The following is a 15,708-nucleotide window of genomic DNA, read 5'->3' on the forward strand; positions in this document are numbered from 1 at the left end:
GGAGTACAAAGACCAGAGACGTCCCTGGCACCAAGACGCAGTCTCCTCCCTTCAGGTCACTCAGCCTTCTCCCGGGGGCCAGTAAAGGCCAAACCTCAGAGGCACGAGTGTACCCCCACTCCGACCGCTCGGGCTTCACCTGCCCGGCTGGAGCAGGAAGGACATGGGGGCCTCCAAGATCTCCCCCGGCCGCTTGGGAGAACGGCGTTCCTTTCAGATTCCTGCCTTCTGGTGAGGACAGTACATACCGACAGCTTCCCACACTGCCTTCGTGCGGGGAGAGAAAACACATTAGCGCGCCCATTCCATTCCGCAACCACACGGCCCCGCCGACACCGGACAAATCCACCGCAGTGCCGGGTTAGCCCTTTGGGTCAGTAGAGACTGCACTCTGGCAAATCACTCCTCGTTCTCGGGGTCCGTGGATGGAAAGCTTCATCAAATCCTGAGTGGCCCCAAGTAGGTATGGGCCTCCCCACTCACGGCAACTGGGCCAGCTGCAAGGGGCCCTTCCCTGCATTCGGCCTTTCAAGCCGAAAAGCCCAAGGCCTGACAGGCAGTTAAGGAGGAGGGCCTCTCCCCAAGGCTGCTCTGCCTTCTCCGCGCCGAAATGGAGACAAAAGTTGTCCTTTCCTCATACGGGTGATGTACTGTGACATCCCCGGCCACGGCTCACCCAGGGAGCAGAACCTCATGCAGGCCCCGTCCTCATGTCTTCGAGGGAGCCCTCAACAGTGCCTCCCTGGCCTCGTCGGTCTGGCCCGCCCCGCTCACACGGCGCAGGCGCAGGCACCCCCCCCCCCACCCGGCCCGGTGGAGGCCCTTGCGTGGGGCCAGGTGAGTGGGTGGCCTTGGTGTGCTGTGGTGTCTTCTCAGAACTCTGGCTCCTGCTCCCCTCCTCACTGCCCTGGTCCTGGCATGGCAAGTCGTCTGCTCACTGCCAGCGCAGCTGCCTTTAGAGTGTCCCCCACCCCCCGCCCCCGCGCCCCTGGTGGTCGGCATCCCGCTGACCTGGACCGTGACCCGGCTTGTGATAGTTGTCTCTGTTCTTGCTGTTTCAGAAGTCCAGAGGTCATGAGCACCGTCTCAGGGACGCGGAGCACGACGGTGACCTTCACGGTTCGCCCAGGGACCTCGCAGCCCATCACTCTGCAGAGCCGGCCCACAGACTTTGAGAGCAGGACCTCAGGAACAAGACGTGCCCCGAGCCCTGTGGTGTCGCCAACAGAGCTGAGCAAAGAGATCCTGCCTGCCCCCCTCTCCGCTGCTGCTGCCACTCCTTCTCCCACTCTCTCAGAGGTCTTTAGCCTTCCAAGCCAGCCCCCATCTGGGGACCTGTTTGGCTTGAACCCGGCGGGCCGCAGCAGGTCGCCATCCCCCTCGATACTGCAACAGCCAATCTCAAATAAGCCTTTTACGACTAAGCCTGTGCACCTGTGGACTAAACCAGACGTGGCGGATTGGCTGGAAAGTCTAAACTTGGGTGAGCATAAAGAGACCTTCATGGACAATGAGATTGATGGCAGTCACCTACCAAATCTTCAGAAGGAAGACCTAATAGATCTCGGGGTGACTCGGGTCGGGCACAGGATGAACATAGAAAGGGCTTTGAAACAGCTGCTGGACAGATAAGGGTGGCTGCTCTGTACCTTCACAGACTCCTTGTTATAAGTAGAGATGGGCTTCTACTGAAATATTTGGGCGGCCAAGCATGGTCTGTGAGCACCAACCCCACTCAACGGGTGTGTCTCCTGGTACCCAAAGAAATGCCAAGTGTGTCCAGGTGTGGCTGAGCGAAGGCCTTGAAATGCCCCCAATCTCCATGTGGGCTTCACGGGCTGTTTCTGTGCAGCAGGGGACACGGGGAGGGAGCTCTGCACCGCGAGAGAGAGGCCCGGCTTGCCTCCCAGCATGCAGGTGACCTCACGTTGCCAGGCCCCGGGGACGCCCCCGTCGACTTAGCACGGGACCCTCGCTCTTGCAGACACCAGTGTCCTCTAGATGCCTCCTGAGACCTCCCTCTGCTTTCCGGGCAGCTGTCACCACCCCAGGCCCGCCGCAGTCTGTGGCCTCCGGGAGGGTTCTCAATGCTCACTTGCTCCTTTCTTTCCTCTACTTCGCTTGCGGTAAAACACCCCAGAGTAGTCTGTCTGGTGCCCCTTCTTGGGCCCGAAAGGTAGAGAATCTTTTTTTCCTCTGGATTCATGACCCCATCTCCTCCTGCGAGGTGCGTCTGTGGTTCTTCGGCCATGAAGCTCTTGGCCGTGGTGGGGAGTCTGATGGGATCGTGCCCAGCTTTGCGTAGCTTTCTTTCTTTCTGCAAATCTATTAGCATAATTCCAAAGTGGCCAAACAGATGTCACACGGAGTTAGTCAAAGCACAAAGTCACGATTCCAAGGAGGAGGGGAGACCCGGCCATGGGAAGCAGCCAGTGTGCAGCTGCCCGGGGCCCAAGTCTCCTCGAGGGGAAGAGCAGTCAGTCATCTGCCAGGAGTGTCTCCAGGACGGTCAGAAGGGGATTCTCTGCCTTTCACGACATTTTTTTTTTAACTGCAAGTGTGCTGCATTCTGCAAAGATCAGAGCAGGTGAGCGTCCACTTTAACACGAGGGCGGGACACGAGGTGAACGGTGGGCGCGTGCCACGGCAGAGGAGACCGCGTCTTCCCCGGGAGCTGGTGGGGCGCCGCGACATCAGTTCCTAGCCCGGCCCAGGTGAGCATCTCTGCCGAGACAGCCCCTCTGCTCTCTGAGGCCAGGGAAGATGGTACTTGGGGGCTCTCCCCCTTTGTCTCCAACTGTCCGCACAGCCCACCAGTTTGTCCTACATCAGGCTTCTTGAGCACCCGGAGGGTATGGCGTCTAGACCGGACTCAGGGTTTAGAACACATGGTGGGCTGCAGGGCGAGGGGGCAGGCAGACAAATGAAGAAAGGCCAGCCAGGGAGGCTTCCCCGGGCTGCGCCAGGCCCCTCTCGCGAGGCTTTTCTGGGCTGTGCCCGTTCTCCTCCCTGGAGTCCCCTCCCCCGTAACATTACCTCCAGCTTCCAAGGGAGGTTGCCGCCTGCCCAGGGGCCACCAGACATCCAGCCAGGCTTCTAGCACATTCTCCCACACTTGGAAGGAACTCGAACCGCAGGTTTTGGCTTTTATTATGATTTCAGAACTAGCCTAGCCCATCTCTAATTATAAAAACATGATTTTTTTTTCCTTTCTTTTCTTTATGCTCACAATCAAGTGTCTGATTAGGTCTGGAACAGCTCTAGAATGAACACATAAAATTTAGCAATTTAAAATCTCTTTCTTTACTGCAAGTTTAAATAGTTGTACAGATAGTTTATAAGCACAATATTTTAAGAAAAAAAAAGTGGCTGGTCTACTCGGCAGCCTTTGTGCCACTTCAGTGCTAGAAAGTTAAAGAAAAAAAAAAACTTTTGTGATTTAATAATACTATTTCTGTGGGATTATAAAAGTATGACCTTTTTAAATCAACCTTATTTGGATGCGTCTGAACCAGCAGAGCTGTGTTATATTTTCTATCTTTGCTAGAACTTCGTCATCGAAGGACAATTACTTCTTCAAAAGTGGTTACAATTCACAATGCAGCAGTTTCTCCAAAAACAAACACGCACCACCCACACACAACACACACGCGCGCGCAAACTTTTTCCAGCCACACGCCCCTGAATTGGAAACTGAGTTTTGGACCTTCCTCTGTTCCACACCCTTCTTCAGGGCAATCCGTATCTGAGAATGCCCCGATCCAACGTGAAATCAATTGAACACAAGGCGCTTCTGTCCCACGCACCCGCGGTCCCGCGGTCGTGGGGTGCGCTGAGGACGCTACGGGTGGCCTGCTGAGGCCGCCTGCGAGTGTTCAGAAAACGAAAAGGTGGTGGTTGGGCCATTATTTGTCTTCCATTTGGTGATAGAGCAAAATTCAGTCAGTGCACCGCTCACCCTGGCTCTTCCCTCCTCTGTCTACTGTTCGGCATTACCTCCGCGCTCAGTGCCGGGCGACACCCAGAACGAGAGCGAGCGCAGGAAGGGAAGGCGCTGCTAGGACGCCACCTGGTGGCTTCAGGTTCACTGGACTTTGGCTGCCGCGCCCTTTCTTAGAGAGCCGTCCAGCCACGGGCAACTTACCTGAAGCAAGCAGACTGCACCAAAAAAAAAAAAAAAAGAGCCGGGCAGTCATTTATTTTTGCCTTGTCTTATTCTAGAAAAGTCACAGGACCCCGCAGAACCTGCACTGACCAACAGAGTAACACATGTTGCCAAGATGAACCCATCTCTAGCCCTATTCGATGGTGTTGCTACAGAAAGCAATAGTTCCTCCCGAGACCGCCGCCCGGGGCTCCCCCTCCCCACCCCCCTCGGACACGTTAGGACCAGGCCCTATTCTATGACCCCCTCAATGGTGGGACACGAGTCAAACTGCTCATATAAAGATCATGTTAATACTCTTCCGGGTTTTAAGATCAACTTTTGTTATCTACTGTAATTTAAATAAATTGCATTTACATGCCTAGTGTCTGTAACATTGTGTATGCGAAACCAAACTCTCCAGCTGTACGCCCTGTACCCCCCGCGGAGACACCTGCTGCAGGGGCTCCGCCACATTCTCGGTCAGCTCACGTACTAGACTGACGCAGTGTGACTGTTGACCTGCTGAACTCTACATATCACAAAGTGGGTTACTTGTGGTACTTCAGTTAGTAAAATGGGGATTTTTTTTTTTTTCTGAGTTAACTGAACAAGCAAGCATTACCCAGGTGATCTGGCAATGACTTTGTGTGTGTGGGCCACAAATACTGATTTTTTTTTTCCCATTAACAAGTTTTTTTTGTTTTTTTGGAAACTAATATGTTTCACACTATGGTTTGTGTAACTTGTGTTCGCATTACCTGTGTTGCTGTTACTTTTGTGCTTTTATTCCTTTTAAACTTTATTTTAAAAAACGAAACGAAACGAAACAAAAACCAAGCTCCTGTAACGTGCACTTCCTCCCGATCCTTCGACCTCTTGTACGGCAACCAAAATTACTGTAAGAAAAATAAACATGCGATTGCACGAAGGGTGTGGCTCTGATTGCGCACAGTGAAAGCCGCCTGGGCGAGCCCGGAGCTGCCAACTTGCGATCTGACGCAGGCTCTTTGAACGTCATCACGTCCGTACCTCCGTGAGGCTGACCGGTACCTCCTTTCTTCAAAGAGTAAGAGCCCTCCCTTCGCGGAGCTCGGCTGCCTGGGCTCCCTCCCCTCAGGGCACGGACGGAGACACGCACAGTTTCAGAGCCGTGTGCGTGTCAGCGCATGCGTCTGCGAGCTCTCCTGGAAGAGCCCAGCTGAGGCCTGGCCTTCCTTTGGTTTGGGATGGAAGTGGGGGTGGCACCGAGGGGGTCCCCTGCGCCCCCACCTGCTCGTCATCTTCCCGCCAGGCTGTGGGGCTGCAGAGCCGGGCTGCCCCTCTGGGTAACGTGCAGCCAGCCACATTTTGGTCAGCAAGCAGGCACTGAGCCTTGGGGCAAGAGAATTTGTGTCTTTTGGCCGAGAACTGAGCCAGGAAGACGTGGGCCATCCCTTTGTCTGTAGGGAAGTATGTTTCAAACACTGAACCTCATCTCTGGTCTCATCAGTGAATACCTGATGTCCTTAGTTCCTGGCCAGTGTCCTCTATGTTGGCACACGCTCCATTCGAACAGCAGCCACTGTGTTTCTGTGTCCGTGAAAAGTCTGAATCCTCCTATCCGGCCTAGTTCACCCTCCCTTAGGCCTCCCGCCTCACTGTCCAGTGGTCTCTCCCAGACCTTAACCACCTCCATCGCCTCCGGCGGTTTCTTCTAGACCGCTTCTGGGTAAATGTACCAGTTTGTCCTAAGGAAAAAGATGGAAGACTGTTTTTTGACTTGTACTTTCTCTGAGGCGTGTTACCAGCCAGGGCACTGGAGCGTCTGTCTGTGCTTGTCGCTGCCCGTGTACCCAGTGAGTAGGTGGAAAACCCACGGCACCTGGAGGAGCACAGCCGCGACTGCACCGGGGGCAGCCGTGCTTCACGGGGACCCGGGTCATTCCCCAATCTGGCCCTCCGACGCCAGCAGGCCCGACCGCTTCAGTTTCCAATCCGCGCTGTATCCATGACTTTCTTTCTTTACTGTTCCTGTAACATGTCTCTGCATTTCGGTCTTTATTGTTCTGTGTTTAAAATGACAACAATCACTGTCCATGGCTTCTACTCTGGAACTCTCTGTTTATAGCAATTCTGAAACTTTAATATGAGCCTTCAAATAAATACAGAAATGAAAAAAAAGGAAAAAAAATAAAGTGTGTGCCTTGGGTGTTTTGAACCTAATCTGCATAAAACCATATTGTATTCAAATGCTGTATATTTAATGAAAGGATAAATATACCTTCACTGTATTAATGTAGCTGATAAAATAGTTCTAGTGCCTTGTTTTCTGAACTGAGAAGCCCATATCAATGCACAACGTAACGTAAAAACCGATTCAAGAACTGAAATGTTGAGAAGACGTACACGTGATTCTGAAGCCTCCACCCTAAGACTGTGGAATGCACACAGTCTCTTAAACAATAAAAAGAAAATTGAAATAAGACTGTGTTATCAGTTGATTTTCCATCAGAAGTGCTCTCTGCTCTACCACCTGCAGTGTTCTCGCTGACTTAACACACAGAGTGTGTGAGTCCCCACGTCGGAGAAAGGCATCCTGGCAGGTGTCCTGGGCAGCCGCCTGCCTCCCCGGTGGCGTGTCGCCCCGGCGGCACTTGGTTGGCGGCTGCTCAGAGTCAGCAGTGTTGACCGTTCTCAGATTTTGTTAAAAATTAACCAAATACTTGTTGCTAGTGACTGAGGTCTCTCATCACAGAACTATCTGCAACGTTTACAAATGAAAGACATGCCAGTACACAGTCCGTTTCTCTTTGAAAAGAAAAATGACGTAGGAAGTATCCAAATTCTGGCCCAACGCCGCTACACTCCCTGTGCCACAAGTTACGCGAGGGCCTTGGTCATCTTTAGAAGCTGTCTGGGGTGTAGAGAGCATGTCAGGAGCCGCCACCCCGCCTGTGGGGCCACAGCCATCACAGCCCAAGTGGGAGCGGGGGACAGCTCAGCGTCGAGAGGCAGACAGGCACCCTGGGCCGTGTCCACTGCCATGTCTCTGGGCTCTCTGCCAAACACGTGTCTCAGGGAAAAGACCTCCACAGGTTGTGTCTGTTTATCTCATAAGACTAGCATCAGTGCTGCTGTGTACCAGGCTAAAGTCAATTGGAGATCCAAACTTAATCATTTCAGGCCACAAATGTAGCCGATAATCTGAGAATCTGAACAAGGTCGTTTGGGAGAGATGGTGGGGTTTCTTGGGGTCCCCATTCCACATGGCGCTGCTGCCTTGGCTGGAAGCATGTATGTGTCCCAAGTCACAGGGGTGTGCCCAGTGCCAACCGTAGCCACCAGACAGTGTGGATGGGCAGGCAAGTCCTGGGCCCCATAGGCGATGAGAACCAGAGAAATCTCAGGCTGGCCTTCAGGGCAGCCAGGCGAGCAGGTCTGAGTGCAAAGACAGCTGATCTCAGCTACACCTGGTGGCAGCACATCTGTCCTGCGCTCCTAGCCATCAATCCTTCCTGCTACTGCCTGCTCGTAGTCTGTCTTGCCAAGGAGCTTACGTGGACTTCCGTGTGTTCTTCAAACCCCAGAGCCCAGAGAGCAGGAGGAAAGCACAGCACAAGGCAGAAGTCAGTTTATTTCCGTGCATGGTCCCAAGAGGTATCCCAGGCTAGAAATAACAGTACATCTCCCGGGGGGCACTTGGCACCGCACCCACTGAGTGTCCAACAGCCCTGCGGTAGACACAGACAGCCCTGTTTTACAGGAAGTGAAGTCTTGCCAAGGTCCACGATGACGGCAGAACCGGGGTTTGCTGTAGAACCTCCAGGGCTACGACCATCGGTAGGGAAGAGAACCCCCATCAGGCGCCCTGAGAACTGCTGGTGGGGTCAGGGTCTACGACTCATGACAAGCAACACACCACTCTGCCCCTCCGAAGTCATCTGTGCAGGGCCAGGGGCCCAGGAGGCTGGGCAAGGTGGGGGTTCCTCCCAGCTCATTCACTGGGATGTGGAGAGAGATTTAATTCAGAGGTAACCTGCTTATCCCACCGCCCTCAAGTAGGATCAGGGAAGCCAGGACCTGGGGATCACAGGTCTTCCCAAAGACTAGGTATCTATAAGAGGCCCACAGCTTAGAGATGTGTGGCACCTGCTTAAATTCTCTCAGGACTCTGTGAGGCCAGTGTGGAAAACAGGACCATGTCCTTCACTGGTGAGGACACGGACGCTGTCAGCCGCGGCCTACTGGCAGCTGGGACCGTTCATCCCGAAGCCTGGCAGTCCTCACCCCGGGAGCAGAGCCGCCCTGGGCCCTGTCTGTCCTTCCCAGCCCCGCCCCCCCTCGACTCTTCCTCCCATGGCCCTGAGCCACCCAGCATCCTCCCAGCGGGATCCTTTGTGGCCGAAGTCCGCCAGGCCTGCTTCTGTTCGCAAGCCCAAGCCGCTTGCAGGTGCCACTCCCAACCCCAGCAGTGCGTTCCCTCCCACGCCCCACAGCCTCCTCCTGCCAGGCAGAACTGGGGCAGCCCTTCCTGCCCCTTCATAAGTGCCCTGGAGGGCGGAGGACAAAGGCCAAGGAACGACAGGTAAGAAGTCCAAACACGGTGACCAAGGAGTTTGAACACGCGCCTCGCAGGCCCACCCGGCTTTGAAGCTCAACGTGAAGCCCCCCGACACAGAGCGGGGCCTCCTCCCTGGGCTGGAGCCTGCATCTGCCCAAGCTAAAAATAAGGGCTCCGTTGGGTCTCGAGAGTTTATAAATGTGACTACAAAGGTCCTGATACAGACATCAAAGCTCTGGGGGGGACCGCGGGCCGAAACCTTCGGCGCCGGGGACGGTGGGCCAGGAAAGCCCAGCCCCCGCCTCCCACACAGGCCCTGGCGGCCGCTGCCGGCAGCAGCAGGGAGGGCAAGCGGACAGCCTGATGGCTCCTCCGGCCGGCGCGAGGGGACCGTGAAGTGCAGGCCGCGATGTCTTCGCAGGCGCAGCACCGAAACAGCCACGCGGACCCAGCTCCGCCGCCAGCCCCGGCCCCCCTCGCCGGGGCCACCTGCGCCCCGCCCGCCCGGCCCCCCGGTCCTGGCTCGGCCACACTCCCACGGCAGGACCGCCCCGCGGCTGGCATCCCCGGCTTCTGGAAGGTTCCTCCCCGTGTCTGCGCCGCTTCCTGGACCACAGCATTCGGAGCCCAGCGCGTCCCCCCCCCCGCACGCTGTCGGCTCTCAGGGCCCCGCGGCCGATTCCCTCGCTCACGGCCGTCCCCCCCCCCCGCCGGACGCTCGCGCCCCTCCGGCAGGGACGCCCCGGGAGGACGGCGCCGTCCCGCGCGAGCTCCTGCGAGGCCAGTCCTGCCCTCGCGGCCCCGGCGTCCCGCGGCGGCTCCCGTCCAGCCCCCCGCGCTCGCACCCCTGCGGAGGAAGACGCCCCCGCGACGCCCCCGGGCCGCGGCCGTGCGACCCTCCCCGCCCTGCCCGGAAAGCTCCCTGGGACGCCCGCCCGCCCTGCGACCCCAGGCCCTGCTCCCTCTAGAGCTCCCGAGCTCCCGGGGCCGCTGCGGGAGCAGCAACGGGCCGGCGCCCAGGCGGACGGGGCAGGGGCGGCCGGGCGGGGAGAGGGGCTCAGCCGCGCCGCCCAGCTCGGGAGGACAGGGGTGTGGGGCGCCTACCTCAGGCCCGGCTTCTGGAGGACGCGGCCTTCGCCACAGCTCTGGGCGAGGGCACAGGCAGGGCACGAGGGGCCGCCGTCTGCACGCCCCTCGCTCCCGGGACAAGGGCGGCCATGGCGGCGCCTCCCGCCACCGCCACCGCCACGGCACGCCTCTTGGGCCGCAAAGGACGCTGGTCCGGTCGGCCACGTGCCCCCCGTCTCGGTCCACGCATGGGCCAATCAGGACGGGCAGAGGGAACCGCTGAGCACGTGCCCTGCAAGGACCAATCACAACTGGCAAAGGAGGGGGAATCGTGATTGGCCCAACTAGAGGAGGGGCGGTGTTTGGCCAATCCCTGGGACCAGGAGGTGGGCTGTGGACGAGGCGCCCCGCCCACCGTGGGGGTGGGACTGTGCAGGCAGCTGCCGGGCCAGTAAGACACCTGCTCCGGGCTTGCTAGCCACGTGGGCCGGGCAACCTGACGCAGCTGGGAGCACGTTCACCCCAGCCCTGGAAGCGGATCAGTGTTAATAAAAGACAGCGTTTGGCTGCAAATAAAGGAATCTCGCGTTGAAAGTGGCTTAAGCCGGAAGGGCTTTATTCTTCCCATAGGACCCCAAAATGTAAGCTCCAGGAGGTCAGGAATTTTAGCCCCCCTGTTCGTGGTCCTGCGCCTACAACACAAGTTCCCGATAATGGTGTGCTGGAGGCTCCTCCGCCGTCCCTGGCTTTGGTCCAAAAGCTCAGCATGGTCGAGTCTGAGATCAGCCTCCCCCTCCAACTTCTCAGCCTCACAGCCACGAAAGGCTGCTGCCACCCTACACGTCTCATTATGATCCAAGCCAGGAAGAAGAGGGGAAGACCATGTCCGCTGTGTCTGCTTCGCCTTACCAGGAAAGCCAACGCGTTCCAGAAGTGTCTACCAACATGTCATGAGCCACGGTGCTTTCTAAAGCCATCCCTAGAAGCAGGGCAGACCGGGAAACGGAGCAGTCAGGTTGGCACAGCACTGCCGGGAACAAAGCTGCGGCTGTGCTAAAAGGCAGAAGGTGAAAGAGAACGTATGGACAGGGGACAGAGGGGTCACCAGAGTGTCCAGCTAGATTTTCCTCACCGAGCATTTCAAAGTACACAATCCAGGGGCACCTGGGTGGCCCAGTCAATTGAGCATCCGACTCTTGATGTCAGCTCAGGTCTTGATCTCAGGGTGGTGAGTTCAAGCCCCGTGTTGGGCTCCACACTGGGCATGGAGCCCACTTAAAAAAAATAGGAAAGGAAAGAAAGTACATAGTCCAGTGGCATTAAACACATTCGCAACACCGTATGGCCATCAGCACCGTCCCATTCCATCCTGCCAAAGAGAAGCCCTCTGTCCGTGATCCCGTCTCCACCACTGTCCTGGGCCCCAGGCGCCGGGAATCTGTCTGTGGAGCTGCCCATTCTGGACATTTCACATGAATGGAATCACACAGTATGTGGACTTTTGGGTCTGGTCTCTCCCACCGTGCATGATTGTTTTCAGGGGTCATCCATGGGGTAGCGGGTGACACCTCTCATGGCTGAAGAATATTCTTTTGGGCGGAAAACCCAACCACACTTGAGTTTTCCCTTTGTCGGTTGACGGACATGGGGGCTGTCTCCACCTTCTGGCTGCTGTGAGTACTGCTGCTGCGAACATGCGTGTACACCTGAGTCCCTGTTTTCCGTTCTTCGGGGCATGTGTCCTGGGAGTGGAATCGCTGGGTCGTGTGGTCACTCCACGCTGAAACTGTCAAGGAACTGCCAGACTGTTTCCTGCAAAGGCGGGACCATTTACACTCCCTGGAGCCTTCTGAGGTCCCGCTTCCGTCGGCTGCAATCCTTCAGGGAACGGAGCTCCATCTCCGGGTTCCATGTACAGCCCAGGCCCCTGGAACAGGTTGGGCACGAAGACACCGCCTTTCCAGCAAGCCCCGGGCACTGCTGGGGAGACGGGTCTGGGCTGCTCACGTCACCCCGCTGCGGCTCCCAGGAGTGTCTGCCAGCACATTGCCCGGCCTCCTCCCCGGCATCCGGTTTCGGTAGGACGCGTCAACGTTCCGAGAGCTCTACTCTATGAATGCTTTATGGAGGGAGAAACAACCGGGTGATTTCCAATTTGAAAGTGGTAGGAAGCTCAGGCATGTGGCGTTACGGACGGGCTTATAAAGCAAGAATGGTTACTAGGTGGGGGTTTCCAGATGGCAGGGGACTGACTGGGCAAATGGCGTATCTTAACATCATTTGGGAGACACGAGTTGGGTTTCATTTATGACGATCAGAGGCACTCACAATAAATAACCTGCTTTCTTGTTCACGAGATGAGTTCGATAAAGGTTTGCCCACATAAGACGAACTGGGTCTGTCTGCTCAGGATCTTTTTTATTTTATTTTAAAACAGAGGAAACCCCAAATCTGTGTGGTCGACGCCCTCCTTGGGCAGGTCTTAAGGGAAGTCAGAGAAACCGCGCCGTGCATCCACCATCCCCATTCGACGGGAGCGGGTGAGGGATGGGTGACAGACTGCGGTGCTGACGCTGCCACTCTTGGGGGTCCAGCTTGACACACGGGCGACCTTTGTAGGGGGTAGTTTGTACCTCTGCTGTCCGGGCTCACCCCTGTGGCTCCATCCGTCTACAGCACACAGACAAGCAGCTCTAAGGCGGGGTCCTCAGTCAACGTCCGGTCCCCGAACCAGCAGCAGTGGGCTCACCAGGGACCGGGTTAGAAATGCAGATTCTTGCCTCTTCCCCCATCTGTAGAATCAGCAGCTCTGGGGCAGGGTCCTCCGGGTGACCCCCATGCCTTCTCCAAAGCAACCCCTACAAGACAAACCTGCCCCAAGCCTCCAGCGACACAGCATCAGGGGACAGCTGACACTCCCCCACGAGCGTGTCGCACCCCACCCTCCCAGGGGCCGTGGCCCTCAGGTCACTGAGATCTCCGTGGGGACACCTCGGAGAACAGCCTATCTAGCCATGCCGAATGCCCAGAGGGAGGGCACCGTGGGCCCGAGGCGCTTCCTCCCAGTGCCACGGAGCCGGCAGACTAGCCCTGAACGACCCACCCATCACGCTTCACTGTCCAAGGTGGGACCTCGCCTGGGCACCAGCCACTAGTCCACAAGGAGTGCAACCTCTGGTCCCCTTAGCGTCCTCATCTGAAATATGGACAATCCCAGTGGCCCCAGGAACTCATGGGGGCAAATGAGGTCTCACGGGGAAATGGCTTGTGCATGCCGGCTTGCCCATGCCGAAAGGAATAAGCACAGACAGGCTGGGTCATCTTTTTAATGGAGTGGTAAAAATGCACGTGGTATGAAATCCAGAACGATCAGGAAAAAGTGTGTGTCCTTTCCCCCCTGGCTCCCCAGACCCGAGGGCACCTCCCCAGAGCTTGTACCTATTAAGGATTCCCCGCGATTCTTTTCCTGGCCTGGTGCATACATCTGTAAGCATATGTGTGTGAATCCCATTTAAAACCCAAATACAGCTCACTCGACACACTGCTCTGTGCTAGTCTTGCTCTTGTTGAAATTATCAAGCATGCCGGGCACCCTGAAAGGGCGGGGAATGATGGACACCCATAGCCAGCACCCAGCTTGAAGACATCAGACATTACAGGGACACTCGAAGCCCCTTGGGTCCCCTCCTAATTCCACCCCCCTCCCCCCACCTCAGAGGAAACCACTGCCCCGGACACAGTGTTTCTCATCTCTACACATGCTGGTATGTGCACCGCTCATGTGTGTGTCCATAAACAATACATAGTGTTACGCACATTTTATTTTTATTAAGATTTACTTAATTTATTTGAGAGAGAGAGCGAGCGAGCAAGCGAGCACGAGCAGGAGGGGCAGAGGGAGGAGAGAGAATCCAAGCAGACTCCACACTGTGGGAGGAGCCTGACTTGGAGATCGATCCTGGGACCCCGAGATCACGACCTGAGCTGAAACCAAGAGTCAGACACTCAACTGACTGCACCACCCAGCTGCCCCTATGGAGTGTATTTTTAAAGATTTTATTTATTTATTTGACAGAGAGAGAGAGAGAGAACAGAGGGGCAGAGGGAGAGGGAGAAGCAGGTTCCCCGAGCAGGGAGCATGATGCGGGGCTCGATCCGGGGACCCCGGGATCATGACCTGAGCCAAAGGCAGAGGCTTAACCGACTGAGCCACCCAGGCGCCCCTATATTGCACAGTTTAAAACCTTATAAAAATGATCTCTACTTCACGCATGATCAATTAGCAATCCTCAAAGAGAACAGCGCCCGGCACTTAGCTCCGCTCAGTCAGGTGGCGGCCGTCACGGTCACCGGCGTGATAATCATCGGCAGTCGTGAATCCTGCAGCTGGCTGATTTCAATATGACTTTCGAGACTCATCAAAGAGGACAGATGTGGCTCTAAATCATTCATGTTCCCAGTGGAACACACTTCACTGTATGAATATACCAAAACTGATACATCCATTCATCTGTCAATTTTTAGTCTTGGGGGTTTTTTTTTGGCTATAAAAACAAAGCTTTCCAACATCATGCCAAGCGGAAGAAGGCTGCCACAAATTACGACATAGCGTGTGATTCCGTTTCCGTGAAACGTCTGGAACGCGGAGATTCGCAGACACAGCCAGCAGGTGAGTGGGGGGCCAGGGGTGGGGGAGGGGATGCGGAGTGACCGCCGCCCAGCACGGGGTTGCTTTTTGGGTGCTGAAAATGTTCTAGAATTAGACAGCGGCAGTGTATCTGTAACTCTGTGAATACGCTTAACCCGTTAAACTGTACATGAGCTAGGTGAACTATACAGGAAGCAAGTTACATCTCAATAAATCTCCTTTTTAAGGGAAAAAAATGCTTTTCTAAATGGAACGTGGGATCCCGCACTGGATCTTGGAAGAGAAAAAGGGCCTTTGTGGACAAAATTTAAATCCAAATAAAGTCTGTCATTTAGTTAACGGTGTCATACCAACGTTCATTTCCTAGTTTGAGTGAGTGGACGGACCGTGGTTGAACAAGAGGTTCATCGTAAGGGAAACTGGTAGGGAGTATGTAAGAATTTCCCTGTATTAAATTTACAACTTCCCTAAAAATCTAAAATTATTCCAAAATTCAAAGTTTCTTTAAGAAACAAACCTGGGGGGGGGGGGACCCCGTTCCGTTCCTTGCTGCTGCGGACGTGGGCCGCCGGGGTCGGCAAAGGATCTCAAGATGGCCGGTGAAGGCGCGCTCTAAGAGCCGCTGACTGGGGAGCTTCTGGGGAGCTCACAGCCCAAAACCGGAGGAAGGCCGTTGCTAGCCCCCCCGAAATCCTGGACGCAGATGCTTACTTGCGGGCTGGCTACTCTCCCCGGGAAACCACCTGCTTTCGGCCGGGCTTACCCCAGGCCGGTGCGGCCAAGGCCGGCGGGGTAGACGCCTTCGAGAAGTTTAACGGCCTGAAGGCTCCCGCGCCGGAGGACAGACACGCCGTTCGGGCGGGTGCTGAAGAGAACGATGTGAAACGCTGTGCTGAGTCTCCGTCCCTCTCAAAGGCCAGGACCGAGGAGCGTGAACGGCAGCCAGAGAAGATGAAGAACAGAAGTCCGTGGGCTCGGATGACCCGAGGACCCGAATGAATGAAGCCAAGACTTGACTTGAATGAAGTGAAGACAAGAATGAAGTCTTCCCGGAAACCAACCTGAACAAGAAGTGTCCCCAGGGACCTCACGAGCCAGTCGGAAATGTACAAACTTCAGTTGGGGACAGAGCTCTGGCCCTCGTGTTACAAACCCTGGACATCAACCAACCGACCAAGGGGCGCCCGGGTGGTGCAGGCAGCTGAGCGTCCAACTCTTGGTTTCAGCTCGGGTCGTGGTCTCGGGGCCGTGGGGTCGAGCCCCACAGGAGGCTCCACGTTCAGCGGGGGGGTCTGCTTCGAAGAC

General features: G+C 56.1%; 1 protein-coding gene across 2 annotated transcripts in view; it reads left to right on the plus strand.

Moving 5' to 3' along the window:
• SHANK2 (SH3 and multiple ankyrin repeat domains 2) overlaps positions 1-6,461 on the plus strand; it is a 471,077-nt gene extending 464,616 nt beyond the window's left edge. For both annotated transcript variants that reach the window (XM_080817139.1, XM_080817138.1), the window contains exon 23: positions 1,062-6,461. In XM_080817139.1, coding sequence (XP_080673265.1) covers positions 1,062-1,632 — 571 coding nt within the window. In that variant the 3' untranslated portion in view covers positions 1,633-6,461. The remainder of the gene's footprint in view (positions 1-1,061) is intronic.
• Positions 6,462-15,708: the final 9,247 nt, after the last annotated feature.

Source organism: Martes martes, assembly GCF_963455335.1.
Source record: "Martes martes genome assembly, chromosome: 10".
In the NCBI taxonomy this organism is placed as follows: Eukaryota; Metazoa; Chordata; class Mammalia; order Carnivora; family Mustelidae; genus Martes; species Martes martes.